The sequence below is a fragment of the Sinocyclocheilus grahami genome, unplaced genomic scaffold (assembly GCF_001515645.1).
Source record: "Sinocyclocheilus grahami isolate Dianchi unplaced genomic scaffold, SAMN03320097.WGS_v1.1 scaffold149.1, whole genome shotgun sequence".
In the NCBI taxonomy this organism is placed as follows: Eukaryota; Metazoa; Chordata; class Actinopteri; order Cypriniformes; family Cyprinidae; genus Sinocyclocheilus; species Sinocyclocheilus grahami.
In genome coordinates this window covers 1,362,236-1,377,575 of record NW_015505328.1, presented here as the reverse complement: position 1 = coordinate 1,377,575, position 15,340 = coordinate 1,362,236, and the positions used below count along the sequence as shown (strand labels likewise).

The following is a 15,340-nucleotide window of genomic DNA, read 5'->3' as shown; positions in this document are numbered from 1 at the left end:
CGTGCTCCGCAAAGGGGGTTTTAAGAGAGATATATATATATATATATATATATATATATATATATATACACAGTATATATATATTTCATTGCTTTTTATCATTCAGGCCAGGTCAGACTCTGTATGCTGTAATGCTGTGCTTTTCATAGTGCTCTTTGGTGTCACTGTGTCTGCACTGCATGTGAAAGATCAGGATTGTTGCACATCTACAAAACAACCTACATTCACTCCAAGCACTTACAGTATGTGAGCAATCTGGTTTTGTCATGTCACGTCACTTGCAGTGTGGACAGGGTGTAAAACGTATTTAAATTACATTTCATTGGTAGAAGGCTTAGTAATTAATTGTCATATTTATTGTTTAATAAAGCCAATACTGACAGGCCACTTGTGGCATATTAAAATTTGTGTTCCATCTAGCAGCAAAAATTAGCAATAACATCTCATCTCTGTAAGTTTGACATAAATTACAATCTATCCATTTAGTATGAGAAGAGCACCGTTCTTGAGTTATAGTAGAATTTGTATTCTTGAATATCAACTTGAAAGTTGACACACTGGAAGCAAGTAATAATTTTATGACGGCAGGTTTACATGTTTAAATTCACTTTGGCTGCACTGTGTCTGCACTGCATGTGAAAGATCAGGATTGTTGCACATCTACAAAACAACCTACATTCACTCCAAGCACTTACAGTATGTGAGCAATCTGGTTTTGTCATGTCACGTCACTTGCAGTGTGGACAGGGTGTAAAACGTATTTAAATGACATTTCATTGGTAGAAGGCTTAGTAATTAATTGTCATATTTATTGTTTAATAAAGCCAATACTGACAGGCCACTTGTGGCATATTAAAATTTGTGTTCCATCTAGCAGCAAAAATTAGCAATAACATCTCATCTCTGTAAGTTTGACATAAATTACAATCTATCCATTTAGTATGAGAAGAGCACCGTTCTTGACTTTTGCAGATGAGTTATAGTAGAATTTGTATTCTTGAATATCAACTTGAAAGTTGACACACTGGAAGCAAGTAATAATTTTATGACGGCAGGTTTACATGTTTAAATTCACTTTGGCTGTGTTGTTGTGGGAAATGAAAAGGGTCTTTTAAAAGGTGTTTTGATGAATGAGCTGGTAAGTGTGCTGGTTTATCACATGGCTGTGATTGCAGGTTACTTCACTTTTTTTTTTAAATGACTCTTACCTGTCCATTTTATTCTCTGGCTCCAGCCCCAGCTATTTCTAACAGTGGCCCTTGAGCTCTGTAATTTGAGACTTCCTGCAGTAGAATATTACACCCTTATGAACAGGTACTGTATAGTGGTGAAACTATGGTACAGTGATAACATCAGATGGTAATACTATGGTATTTAGGTTCTTAATGATTACCATATTTATTTTACCATTGTATTTTGTATTTACATACTCAAGGTACTTTAAATAATACTATGAAACATGCCCAAAACTATGGTAGAATCATGGTATCTTTTTGTATTAGTGCAGGCATTTGAAGAGGTTTATTCTAAAGCATAGAGTGAAGGAATGGTTAGGAGAAGGTGGCTTGGTGTCCTAGATTTTATTGTGGGGAGGGAAGGAAAGTGGGTTTAGCTGAGGTGTCACCATACAATGACTCGGTTTACACCTAAAAAAAATTAAAGCTTGTTATTTTACTTGTGGTCAAATTTTAAGGCTAATTTTAACTTTGAATGTGCATTATTCCCATCATTATAATTGTTATTGTAATTATAATTTTTATTAGTTTAAAAAAAAAGTTTTTTCCTTTTCCCAGGATCTTCAGTGATTATTTATAATTCTGTAATACAATCATTTTTATTACAATATTGTTAGACAATGATTTTTACAATTAGAAACAATATGTATAAATTATGTATTAAATAATTTGTTTTCCACATAATGCAAATAAGAGTATGATATTAAAATAATAAATGTGCATGATTGTCATCACAATTGTAATCATCCTCAAAGTAGACTTAATTGTGTTTATTCAGTGTTTATTTTGCAGTGAAATATGTCTGAATGATTTACAGCCATTTAGCGTTGTCAGATCACTCAAAACAGATGTTTAAACAAGGCAGACACCATGCTTTTTGGAGATAAGATGCATAAAATGTGGTTTTCCTGTGCCATGAAAAAGGAAATATTTATTAGCTGTGACAAGGTGCAATAAGCACCACTGAGAAAGTGTTGAAACCCTTTCTAATGTCTGAGGTTTGTTCAGAAATTCTGCAAGATGAAGCTTTTCAGAGGCAGGTGTTGAGGTTTACTTTCTTGAGTTGGCAGACTCAGCTTTGCTTTTCCCCTCGTCTTATTCAGATTCTCATCTGAAGTGAACTTGTGAGTACATGTGAATGTGAAAATCGCACAATATACCAGAGGAACTGTTCTGTACATGTAATGTCCATGGAACGGTGACCTCTCAAAACGACATAAACGTCTGTCTGAGTTCACTGGATAAATGGCCTTAATTATGCTATATTTTCCCTTCGTATTCTACAGAGTTTTTGGACAAATAGATCAAATTTTTCCCTCTCAGTCAACCCAGGGGCTCCACCTCTTGTTTTTCAATGAGTCTAATTGTAGCCTTTCACTGGACTATTGAACATGCTCTCCCTGCTGTGCTGTCGCGCACACATCCTCTCTTTTCTAGCCTCATCCATTCCTTCTCTAAAGAATTGCTGTTACATTCTCCAGCACTGATCAACAATCCATCATTAGCTATAATTGCTGCCATTACACATTTAATTGCCTGCCAAAATGTCCCTTTCCTCCCTCTATGGGTGAGCATGATGAGAAGTGATTATTGTCTACAGTCTTCTGCTCAGGAAAATGGACTGTATGAAATAAATGAAGTTTGCACTTTTCTTCCTTTAATTAAAAGTGTTCATTTGTTATAGGAAACAAGGCGTGCACATACGAGATGACTGTAGGCAGAGCTGGGTAAATTACTTACAAATTGTAGTCCGTTACTGATTACAGATTACATTATGAAGTCTGTAGTCACCTGTATTTAAGTAATCTACACTCTTAAAAATAAGTGCTTCACGATGCCATAGAAGAACCTTTTTGTCTAAATGGTTCCATAAAGAACCTTTAACATCTGAAGAACCTTTCTGTTTCACAAAAGGTTCTTTGTGGCGAAAGAAGGTTCTTCAGATTATAAAAAGGTAAGAAAGAGATGGTTCTTTAAAGAACCTTTGACTGAATGGTTCTTTGTGGAACCAAAAATGGTTCTTCTATGGCATCGCTTGAAGAACCTTTTGAAGCACCTTTATTTTTAAGAGTGTAGGTTACTCATTTTAAGGTCATGAATTTTGACTGCTTTTTAGATTGCTTTTATATTACTTTTTTCAAACTTGTTTTGAACTTGCCATTAAATGTGCTCTATTGATATTAAAAAAAAGCAAAGAGAAAGAAAATATATTCCTCGAAATATTTCTTTCTGTCTTTGTGAATATGATCAAAACTGAATGGTATGACACACAGTAGCATTTTTAGAAAGGAAAATTTAAAAGAGGACTACTTTAAAAGAGTGAATCAATAAATTATGAATAATTTATGGCCATTGTGTGAATATGTAATCATGTAATCCATAAAAAATAACTGTAATCGGATTATGAGCATTTTAAAATGCAATATACTCTAATTAAAGTACTTAATTTTTGGAATCTTTCTGCTGTGAAAAACAAAGAAGAAATTTTGAAAAAAAAATGTAAAATACATTTTCCATGCTTTTTTCGTTTGCGATGAGCACAGATTTTTATGGTTTATATATAAAGCATGAGATGCTTTATTCCAAGTCTTCTGAAGTCATATAATAGTTTTGTGTGAGAAACAGACCAAAGTTTATGTGAAACTGGCACGTTCATGATAGAAGTAATAATGTCAGATTCATGAATCAATCTTTATCTTGAGTTGGACTTTTTCAATTAATTGTTTGATCAGGTTTGTGAAACTTGTTTGAATGATTTGTTCATGAATCAGATTGAATTGGTTCAAAAAATGTAAAATACATTTTCCATGCTTTTTTCGTTTGCGATGAGCACAGATTCATGAATCAATCTTTATCTTGAGTTGGACTTTTTCAATTAATTGTTTGATCAGGTTTGTGAAACTTGTTTGAATGATTTGTTCATGAATCAGATTGAATTGGTTTTTGAGTGAGGGATAGTTCATTCAAAATTAAAATTCTATCATCATTTACTCACCCGCAAACTGCTTCAAACCTGTATGAGTTTCTTTCTTCTGCTGAACACAGCATATATATATATATATCTAAGTTTGGATACTTGCATGTCTCGTCTGTCTGAAAGAAAGGCTTGATGCAATCTGAAAGTCCCAGTGATCTTTGCTGAAGTTGGTTGATGAAAAAGAACCAGTTTGAGTCATAGAATCTTGTTGAATGGAGAAGACAAGGTCGAAGGCCTGGCACAAAAACTTAGGATGTCCTGGAGCATTGGAGCTCACATCTTATCAAAACCTAACAGAACCACCGACTCTGGGCGGGTCCCTAGTGTGAGACCTTTATGCTGTAGAAAATTCCCGCCTCTCAAAATGGGCTTGTCCAATAAGAAAGACGGAAATTCCAAGCGGGAGGTGGCAATTGCTAGTGTTACAGAGTATTTGTTAAATCTAGCTAACAAAATATATATTGTGTGTTTGATTGGTCCAGAAGCTACAATATATATATTACAATATATATATATATATATATATATATATATAAGGCTACCCCTATTTATTTATTTAGTTTGATTGATTGACTGAGTGACTGACTGACAGACAGACCGACAGGCAGACAGACAGACAGACAGACAGTTAGTTGCTGGTCCCCATTGACTTTACTTACTGCTGTATGGAATTGAATGGGGACCAGCAACTTAAAAGTATCTTTTTACATTCCACAGAAGCAAAAAAACTTATACAGGTTTGGAACAAGTTATGTGCCCTTTTTTGAAGCTTGAAAGCTTTAGTCTATTCATTATAATTGCATGGAGAAGAGCAACCATTGCAGTCTTCAGAATTTCTCTGTTTGTGTTCCACAGAAAAAGACAAGTCTTATGGGTTTGCACATGAGAATAAATAATGACAGAAATATTACATTTCATGGCCCAAGTCCCTAGAAACCATATAGCAACAACTTGGCAACCACTTACAACATTCTAGAATTGTGGCTGGGATTTTTATTTCATTCATTCAGTTCCTGTTTCCTTTTCTCTACTACCTCTCTGTGAATAATGTCGCAGCTGTAATCTAATTGTTGTGAGTTTGCTCTTGCATCAGCTCACAGTATATCAGAATCTCACTGACTCATGGAGAGCAAATTGGCTTAAATCAGTTTGAGCCTTGATAAAAATCGGTTTATAAATATTTACAGACAAGGACTGCCTAAAGGGTGGGTACCAATGAGACTTATTTGTAAGTAGCTGATACACTGCACTGTAGTTCCTTGTGTGAGAATGTCAAGTTGTGTGTGCCCCGTCTATATATCTGTGAGCAAGTATGTGTGAGTGTATGTTTCAGAGTAGCTGCAGGCTTAGTTTGCCCCCTATTAAAGATTTACACTCTTCACAGGGGTAGTTATTAAGCCCCTGGGCCCCTTTATGACACTTACTTTCAGTTTGATGGAAACATTGTGAGGAGATTAAAGCCACTTCATTGAAAGGACTTTTTGCTATTCTGCTTGATTGATCTTCAGCAGGCCTTACACAGAGTTAAATGTGTCTCTTTGTCTCCTTGCCATCTTTAAGGAATAGCCCAGCCAAAAAAAACAACAATAAAAGAAAATTCTGTCATCATTTAGTCCTTTTGAGTTGGATATTTCCAATAAAAACTCCAATACATCTGTCATCTTAGTTTCAATCTATATTTCATCCTATGTGTCTGTTCATCTATCTATCTATCTATCTATCTATCTATCTATCTATCTATCATTCTATCGTTCTATCTATCATTCTATCCATCGAGCTATTGATCTGTCTATCTATTGTTCTAGCATTTTATTGTTCAATCTAGCATTCTATCTGTCATTCTATCATTCTATCTATTTTTTCTATCATTCTATCTATCATTCTGTCTGTTGTTCTATCATTCTGTCACTCTGTGCCATTCTGTCAATCTAACTTTCATTCTATCTGTTGTTCTATGTATCTATCTTTAGTTCTGTTTTTAATTATGTCTATCTACAGTATCTTTAGTTCTAAAGATCTATGTATAAGCACTTCACAGAAGTTTAATTCAAAACTATCCAAACATGCTTACAACAAGAACAATTCACTTAAGTAGTAAAATTATGTAATCTTGTTTTGAAAGAATATTTCTTGCAGTATGTCCTTACTCATTTTTAGCTAAAGAAGATACAACAAAGTACAAAAATACTTAAGACATTTTTATGCAGTGCACACTCCCTACATTCTTCCTCTCACTCCGTCTTGTTGTCATCCCCTTATGTAATTACCCATCTTAATTGCTCACCTCCCTCTCATCCTGATAGCTTTCCTGATAACGAAAAACCAGTCATAACCGGCCGGGTGTAGGCACAGAAGAAACAAGTGCTGTGCATCCTCTTTCCACCTCAGATGTTTCCACGTTGAGTGATCTGTCCAAAGCGTGCGTGGGCTCACCATGGCAAGAGATGCTCATATTTTATGGGCCCTGTTAGCGTTGAGATGTTACATTTTGGCTGAGAGTGAGATGATGAGAACCAGAAGGAGCGATGCTGCCATCACCTGTTCTGACAGAGGCCAGACGGAGGAACACAGATGGTGCCTCGTTTTAGCCAATGGTGTTCCAATAAACCCATGATGGATAGATCATTATCCCACCCCCAGTTGCGGGTAATATATTACCCCAGTTGTTTTGACTGTTTCTCAGTATAGGCACGTGTTTTGATTGTGATTGATAATTGATATGTGATTGATGATATGTGATGATTGATATGTGATGTAATTTGTTGTAGAATTTTTACAGCAGTTTTTTTATGTTGGTGGTCACTTTAGCTATGTTCAAACAACTTAATGTAAGGTTGCCAGTCCTGTTTAGCACCCTACATACATAATAGTAAGTGAAAATGTACAGGACAAATTAGGAATTATATCTAATAAATATGTTTGAAAGTCCCAAATACTGACTGTGTGAATATAACCTTAGTTAATCTCAGCTTTTAAATAGTTGTGTTCCTGAAAACCTACATTGAAGTTCGTCTAGAGAACACAGTGTACTACCCCCAGATCTGTTGCTGTGAAATCGAACACAATAAGAAGGTTATCTCAAATGTACTGCTTAATATATTGCAGACGGCAGCGTATCTAGCAGTGCCTGGCAGAAAAATATTGTATTGTTTAAAAAAAAAAAACATAACTTAGGTGCTGGTCATAACATAAGTAATGGTGTGATATTTACGGTTTGATGCCAGGCTTATTTGATGCATATAAACAGTCTCTGTGCTCAGAGTCTTAATTTAATATTCTCTGTTTGCACATTGCGTGCCGCACAAAGATTTGGACGTCTTTACGATTTATGTCTCTGGCTGTCTCTGTTACAACTTCCTCTGTGCATGCTGAGTGTAAATTTATGCTTCTTTTCAATGGTGTGCACCTGCGTTATGCAAACTAATCCTGGAAGGAGGTTGTGGAAACACTGGAATGCCTCATCGGAATTGCATTTAGTAGGATTTGGATTAATTAAGATTATGTTTTATGCCTAGACAAGTCTGGTTCTAAATTAAAACCGTCAAACTGCATTTCCAAAGTCTCTCCAAGTGCCAAATCCCTACTTCTGGTGCTTCTGGCAGCTCGCAGGAGACATAAATGTTCATCATCTCTTTCCACAACCTCCCTGATTTTACAAAGTCTACCTTATTATAATATCTGATAGCATGCTCACCCGTGACACGTTTGTTATTAGCCCAATTTTACGCTTAATTATGGCCGCCAGTGGTAGTCAGTGTTTTTTTTTTTCTTTATTTAATGATGTGGTCTGGACAGGTGGCAACGACGGTATTTGCATGCGGTGAGGGAGTCACCCGTCCAACCCCGCACGCTGCCAGTTTTTAATTAAGCCATGTGATTAAGGCGAGCCGCGCCAAGCATTTCAGCACCCCGACAAATCAAATCAAACCACCCCGTCGTGCCTAGCTGCCCTCCCCATTTCTTTTCAGTACAGGTCAGAGATGTATCCTCTGGCCATTAGCAACAAAGCAGATCTAGCAAATCAATTACACAGAGCAGTGATAAAAGCCCAGTCTGTTTTATTTACACCCTTCGTTCACATAATTACATAGCGTGCGTGAATGCCGGGTGAGTGTGTCACACACTTCAATTTGGAGTGTTCCTCACTTTCTGGTTTATTGTGATAGTCCCTTTTATAGTAATTTGTCACACTCGGGGCAGCGATTCATAACAAAGCTGTCTGGTTATAAAGCAAATGCATAATACGTCCTCCCTTCTTTTGAGACTGCAGGCTTCTGAGATGTTCATGCTGCAGCTTCGGGCCTATTCAACCAAACTCTGGCTTTCCATTACACTATAAAACACACCTCAAATTTTTGTAAGGAATTTTAAGGTGCCATGAATATTAATAACAGCAGGGATCCATGAGGAAAGCAGTTGCATTATATTCTTTACCTTGCCTGAAAATGAAGATAAACATGCATTATAATATATATGTATCCATGCTTAGTCTGTGCTATCTCATCCTGTTTGTTAACACTGGGGTAAAAATACACAATTCTTCAGCCAAGGTTCACTGATCGATGCAGGCTGTATGTTTGTAGTGTCTGACTCCGCACAAAGAGTCACATCACAGGTCTGATACTAAACAGCTCACTGCCTTCACCCCTTTCTTTTTTCCTTTCTCTTCCTCTTTTTATCCTTTTCTTCTCTCTCTTTCTCTCCCCATCCTCCACACTGCCCCCTCTCTCCTCTAAAGTGATAAGGGTTCTCTAACATGAGTGTTGCTCTCATCAGCTCATGATCTCTGATAAGATCCCTGCCGCCGTCACTGTAATATGATTCTTATTTTCTCTCTGTCACTTTTCATTCTTCCTCTCTGTTCATTTCTAAGTTTCTGTCTGCACCTCATGCCGCATTGTGTGTGTACTGCATAGATATGAAAGGCTTATAAAAAAGTCTTCTGTCCTCATATATACACTGAATGTGGAGCTCATTGGCCGCATTAAATCTGCACATTGAAAACTGCAGCAAAAAATTTTTTTGCAGCCTTGGTACTGCCACTATTGAGAAAGTTCTGTACAGCCCCAGTATCCTATGTGTTTGTTTATTAGATATTTTGGTTCATTTGATTATGCTCTAAGCTACCAGTGGGAGTGTAGTACATTCAATGCTGTTAACAAATTTTACCATGAAATCACCATGAAAGAGTCCACAGATTCCTGGCCCTGCTTTATTGCACTCACTTATTCAAAAAAATGGCACAGGATCTGGCCAGCTTTTAAACAATCATGAACTGAGTATGTAGATATTTACTTCTTTTTTTAAGTTTTAAAATTGTTTTTTTTTTTTTGGTAACACTTTAGTATAGGGACCACTTCTCACTATTAACTAGTTGCTTATTAGCATGCCTATTATTAATATATTGGCTGTTATTCAGTACTTATAAAGAACATATTCTGCATGACCATATTCTACATCTCTAATCCTACCCAAAACCTACACTTACAGTAACAACTACCGTACTAATTATTTATAAGCAGCAAATTTTTGTTTATTGAGGCAAAAGTCGTAGTTAATGGTTTGTTAATAGCAAGAAGTGGACCTGAAAAAAAGTGTGACCGTTTATTTTTTTTACACTACCATTCAAAAGTTTTGGGTCACATATTTATTGGCATTAAATGCTCAAAAGAGACCGTAGAGACTTTTACATTGTTATAAAAATGTATTTAAAATAAATTCAGTTCTTTTTAGATTTTAGAATTGATGAGAATATCATAATGGCTATGTCTCAATCCCTTATTTCCCTTTATACAAATATATAATGTCAAACCAAAAATTATTCAGACACCAGATATAATTTTTGAATTTTTTACTAATGGGTGCAGGACACTATAGTTAATTTATGTAAGTGAGGATAGCAAAATAAAGTAAACTGTGACATATTATACCCAAAAATTATTCATACAGTGGTATGAAACCAGTAAAATTGATCAAAATGTGGGACCAGACTTTTTACACCAGACTGAACTAAATTAAGCATTGCTTGGTAATTGCTTGACCTAAATTGGTATTATCCAACTGTGTACTTAAATATAACAGCTGACAACTAACAGCTATTCAACTTAATTCATTACATACCTTTCTATCAGTGTTATCTGACAATATCAAGATGAATTTGTTCTGACACAGTTTAACTCTGAGTTCTTGTCATATTTTATTTCCATTTTCTAAACTATAGCGAATAAGCTATGATAATGGGAGAAATGTTGAAGGTGTCTGAATAAGTTTTGGTTTGACTGTCTATCCTATTATTCTCAATTTTTGAAGTATATCATGAACATGCACTTGCGCTAGAGTACAGATTGAGACACACTCAAAAGTATTTGAAGCCAATCATTGTCCTGATAGAAACGTCTGTTAACATAGTTAGAGTGGGTCAGAGAGATTCATGCACTCTAAATGTTATCATCCCCTTAATGTTCAATCACTACATGTTACTGCAGCAACAGACACCCCCCCAGTGTGCTTACCCCTCTGATTTTTCAATCAATGATCCACACGAGACCCCCCCCCCCCCCCCCCCCCCCCCATTGCCAGCAGAACGTCACATAGAATTGCGGTCTACTTCGTTTTTGTTAACCGAATGCATTTTTACATAGCCTGCCCCATTTTTCTGCATTTAGGTATAAGAATTGAGAACAGTCAACAAAAGATCCATCTCCAAGCTGGAGCGGACTCACGGCAGCTTACCTTCTTAACACCTTTTTAACACTGAGCACTGGGCCATTTATCACAAACTGAGCCAGGACCTGCCGTTCTTTGTCTTCATCTCCTGCAATGTTGGTTAGCCACTTGTGTTGTCAGTTTTCGAGCAGCGGGAGATTTGAGAGCACTCCTATATAACGCCTTCATTGAGCTTGAGAGGGACGGATGAGGCTGTGGGAAACAATCCATACCACCTAGTGAGGTTTAGTGTTGTGTGTCCAGCCATGCTGTTTTCTCTCTTCTCTCAGCATTTGCAGACCTTTTGGAAGAGTGTCTATCTCTAAGAAGCACTCTTACTCTCTTAACTGCTTTCTCGCTTTACCAGATGTGAGTGTTGATTTTATTCCAGCACTTTCTAAACCCTTCCCCCTCGCACATTCTGCTGAACTCTTTCCCTTTTAATCCCGTTGCCTAAAATGGGCCTGTGTTTAATGGCATACTCTCCTCCAGAGTTCTTGTTGAGAAGAGTTAATGGAGAGCATGGCTCTTTTAACTGGAGAAGAAGGGAGGAAGAAAGGAAAAAATTAGGGAGAAAGGAAGAGAGGCAAGGAGAACGGGGAAAAGAGAGAACAAGAGAGAAAGGATTAAGGTAGTTACAGTACAGCCACTCCACCCAGAGCAAGATTATCCTGCCTGCTGCAAACCAGGCACACAACACTCACATCTTATCTGTGAACACTGTTGTTCTAGAAATTAAAATTCTGATTAAACTATGGAAATGTGTGGATTTGCAGCTGTGGGAAAAATGTGACACATAACGAGGCTCGCAAATGCTTGAAAATATTGTTTTGTTTGCAGTATGTGCGCATATAATTAGGTCCATATACAGTATATTTGCCTGACACAGGCGCAATTTTTATTATTTTAGCTGCTGACCAAAACATTTACAGTTATAAAGTTACAGTTATATAATGAATATGGGCTTAAAGTACACACTCTCATCTTTAATTTGATTATTATTCTATTTTCATCAAGATTGGAGGAAAGGTTAAGGAATTACAAATCTTTAATATGTGCCTCCCCCCTTTTTCAAGGGATCATAAGTAATTGGACAATTGACTCAAAAGCTGTTTCATGGACAGGCATGGGCTATTCCTTCATTATTTCTGCATCAATTAAGCAGGTAAAAGTTCTGGAGTTGATTCTAAGTGTGCCATTTGCGTTTGGAAGCTGTTGCTCTGAACCCACATCTTGTTGTCAAAGGAGCTCTCCATGCTAGTGAAGCAGTCAATTGTTAGGCTTCAAAGTCAAAACAAATCCATCAAAGAGATAGCAGGAAAATTAGAAGTGGCCAAATCAACATTTTGGTACATTCTGAGAAAAAAATAACACACTAGTGAGCTCAGCAACATAAAAAGGCCTGGACGTCCACGGAGGACAACAATGGTGGATGATCTGAGAATCCTCTCCATGGTAGAGAAAAACCCTTTGACAACATCCAGCCAAGTGAAGAACACTCTCCAGGAGCTAGGTGTGTCACTACTGTCAAAGTCTACAATCAAGAGAAGACTTCACAAGAGCAAATACAGAGGGTTCACCACAAGGTGCAAACAAGGCCAGATTAGACTTTGCCAAAAAACATTCCTGGAAACTTCTGGAAAAGCATTCTTTGGACGGCTGAAATTAAGATCAACCTGTACCAGAATGATGGCAAGAAAAAAGTATGGAGAAGGCTTGGAACAGCTCATGATCCAAAGCATACAACATCATCTGTGAAACATGGTGGAGCAGTGTGATGGCATGAGCATGCATGGCTTCCAGGGGCACTGGGTTACTGGTGTTTAGTGATGATGTGACAGAGGACAGAAGCAGCCGGAAGACTTTTGAAGTGTATAGGGATATATTCTCTGCCCAGATTCGGCCAAATGCAGCAAATATAGTAGAAGTGGACAATGACCCAAAACATACTGCAAAAACAACCCAGGAGTTTTTGAAGGTAAAAAAGTGGAATATTATGCAATGGCCGTATTATGCGATGCCCCCCACCCCCCCATTGTCAATTAGAGGCTAACCAGATCAACTCTCTGGTATCCCCATCGACTTCAAACACATTCCAATGTCCTAAGAGACAGTCATCCACAGTACCTGGCACCAGATTTCTGATGGCCAGCGAACTACCCCCATGCTCGCAATACACATAACACACACACATAAAGACATTTTCTTTATTTAAAGTATAATTAATCAGTTACAATTGTCTCTGGTATATGCATGTGATGTTTGTATGTTTCCCTATTATATTAGCCTAGTTACAACTCTTTATTTGTATTAGTTAGACTCTCAATGCTTATATTCAGGTATATGAGTGTATCTCTGCTTTAAGATCTTCTAGATGTTTCGTTCTTGATATCAAAATGATCTGCTCTTTATTCCTCAAACAATGATGTACACTATGTGATCGTGAAATGCATCATACTATTTGTACCATATTTTGGGTAAAACTGCACCAATCCTCCAGACCAGCAATAAACAGGCAAATGGGCCATAACCAGAGACAAAGAAAGTTTCTCCCGCTCAAAATTCATGCCTCTGATTGGCCATCCCACCCAAAAGGTGGGTGTGGTTAGGAACTTTCAAAAGTCATTAGCTCCGACTAATCTTGGCTCAAAAACCTTTCTTCTTGAGATGGACACTATCCAAGACTCCTCAAAACTCTCCTCTTGAGTTAGATTTTCCGGCAGTTTTTATCTTCAAGTAACTTTGTCGATCCGCTGTGGACTTTCCTATCTTCAGAGGAACCAGAGCAAAACCTCCAGCTCAGTTCTAAAAGAACTCATCAAGAACCTCCGTTATCTGCCGCATAAGGACTCTTTTTCAGCAATCGAAGCCAATGCAAGTAACCGTTTACAACTATTTAGATGCATGTTTAAGTTTGAGCCCCTTTTAAGGTGATTTTTGATTCTTTGATGATTCTCATTAGGTTGTGGTTAATTGATGGGAAATACTGCCATTCTTTTGCTCCTTTCTCTTTCCTCACTTTCCTTCCATTTTGTATATATGTGTTTTGCTTAGTTTAGTTTTACATTAGCTATAGTTTAATTTATTAAATCCCTTATATTCACAATTGATTGTCTCTGTGTGCTGCTCACAATTCGGGGTCACTGAATGTTGAATCTTGCTACATGCTAAATTACTGCTAGTACTGCATAGAGTAGGAAAGCTACTGTTCCTTGGCCTGGAAAATAATCTTTCCTTGAGTTGATAAATTATTATATTGTCTGCTCGGTGGACGGACAGATCAAATAATTGTAATATTGATTCTGCTACAGTTAATTCTAAGATCTAATCTAAATATTTTTTATTAATTATAACCAGCTAATTTGCTACAGAGTTATATAAAAAATTGTCCTGGCTATTCCAAGCGTTATCATTGCAGTGGGTGGGTGTTTCTGAGACCAGTCCAAAAGACGTCAAATAAAGCGCACACATCCATAATAAAACATGCCTCACACGGCTCCGGGGGGGGGGGGGAATAAAGGCCTCTTGGTCAAAATCCATGCATTTTTGTAAGAAAATTAGTAGAAAAGTCCATTTCTCCTGTGCATTTGTGTCCCTTTGTTTCTGGAGAAAGCAGAATGAGAGCCGGCTCGCATTCCACAAGGTTGTAAATGTATCGGGTTACCATGAAACCAGGGTCTTGTTCGGCGTCCTGGGGTGTTACAAAGTATTTGTGAAATCTAGCTAACAAAATATATATTGTGTGTTGGAGTGTTCCAGACGCTACACACGGCTCCGGGGGGGGGTGAATAAAGGCCTCCTGTTCAAAATCCATGCATTTTTGTAAGAAAAATATCCATATTTCAAACGTAATAAACACTTCTCTCTCACTTCATCTAACTGTTAAGCAGAAGCCGTTCCGGCGTAGGACGTCGGCGTTGCGTGATTAGTGACGAACGTGGAGAGAGAACAAAACAAAAAACGCCGGTCACAAATTAGAAGCACAAAACGAGGATTTGTAAAGAAAAATGTGGGAGGATTTCGATATACACTGCCGCTCAAAAGTTTGGGATCAGTAGGATTTTTATTGTTTTTTAAAGAAGTTTCTTCTGCTCATCAAGGCTGCATTTATTTGATCAAAAATACAGAAAAAAACTGTAATATTGTGATATCCTACCCTATTTTATTTGTTTATTTATTTATATTCTGGAAAAGAGAGAAACTGGCTATATTTCTTTATTAAAGTGTTTAGGACTGTAAGGGCTCTTGCGTGGCCATCAGTGAATGTTATCATGGAGTCTTTTTCCTTCTGTAATTAGGTGACAGCAAGTCAAACAAACCTGGATGGAATGAGTGCCCATGAGCAAAGATGGCAGATTGAGATAAATGAGAATATAAATGGGTAATGTAGACTTTCTTGACCAGCTTCTCTAGATAACTTTTT

The 15,340-nt window shown here is 37.2% G+C and overlaps 1 protein-coding gene and 1 long non-coding RNA gene across 7 annotated transcripts in view; one reads left to right on the top strand and one right to left on the bottom strand.

The window, feature by feature from the left end:
- LOC107591971 (uncharacterized) overlaps positions 1-13,059 on the bottom strand; it is a 50,309-nt gene extending 37,250 nt beyond the window's left edge. For all 3 annotated transcript variants that reach the window (XR_001609935.1, XR_001609936.1, XR_001609937.1), the window contains exon 1: positions 13,045-13,059. This is a non-coding gene — a long non-coding RNA (uncharacterized lncRNA). The remainder of the gene's footprint in view (positions 1-13,044) is intronic.
- Positions 1-15,340, top strand: part of LOC107591970 (sterile alpha motif domain-containing protein 12-like) — a 94,611-nt gene that overhangs the window by 53,710 nt on the left and 25,561 nt on the right. For 2 of the 4 annotated variants that reach the window (XM_016281270.1, XM_016281265.1), the window contains exon 5: positions 15,216-15,270. The exons of 1 other annotated variant lie outside the window; for it this stretch is intronic. In XM_016281270.1, coding sequence (XP_016136756.1) covers positions 15,216-15,259 — 44 coding nt within the window. In that variant the 3' untranslated portion in view covers positions 15,260-15,270. Of the gene's footprint in view, positions 1-6,515; positions 6,953-15,215; positions 15,271-15,340 lie in introns of those variants that run through there. One more of the 4 variants, XM_016281266.1, reaches the window with a different exon arrangement.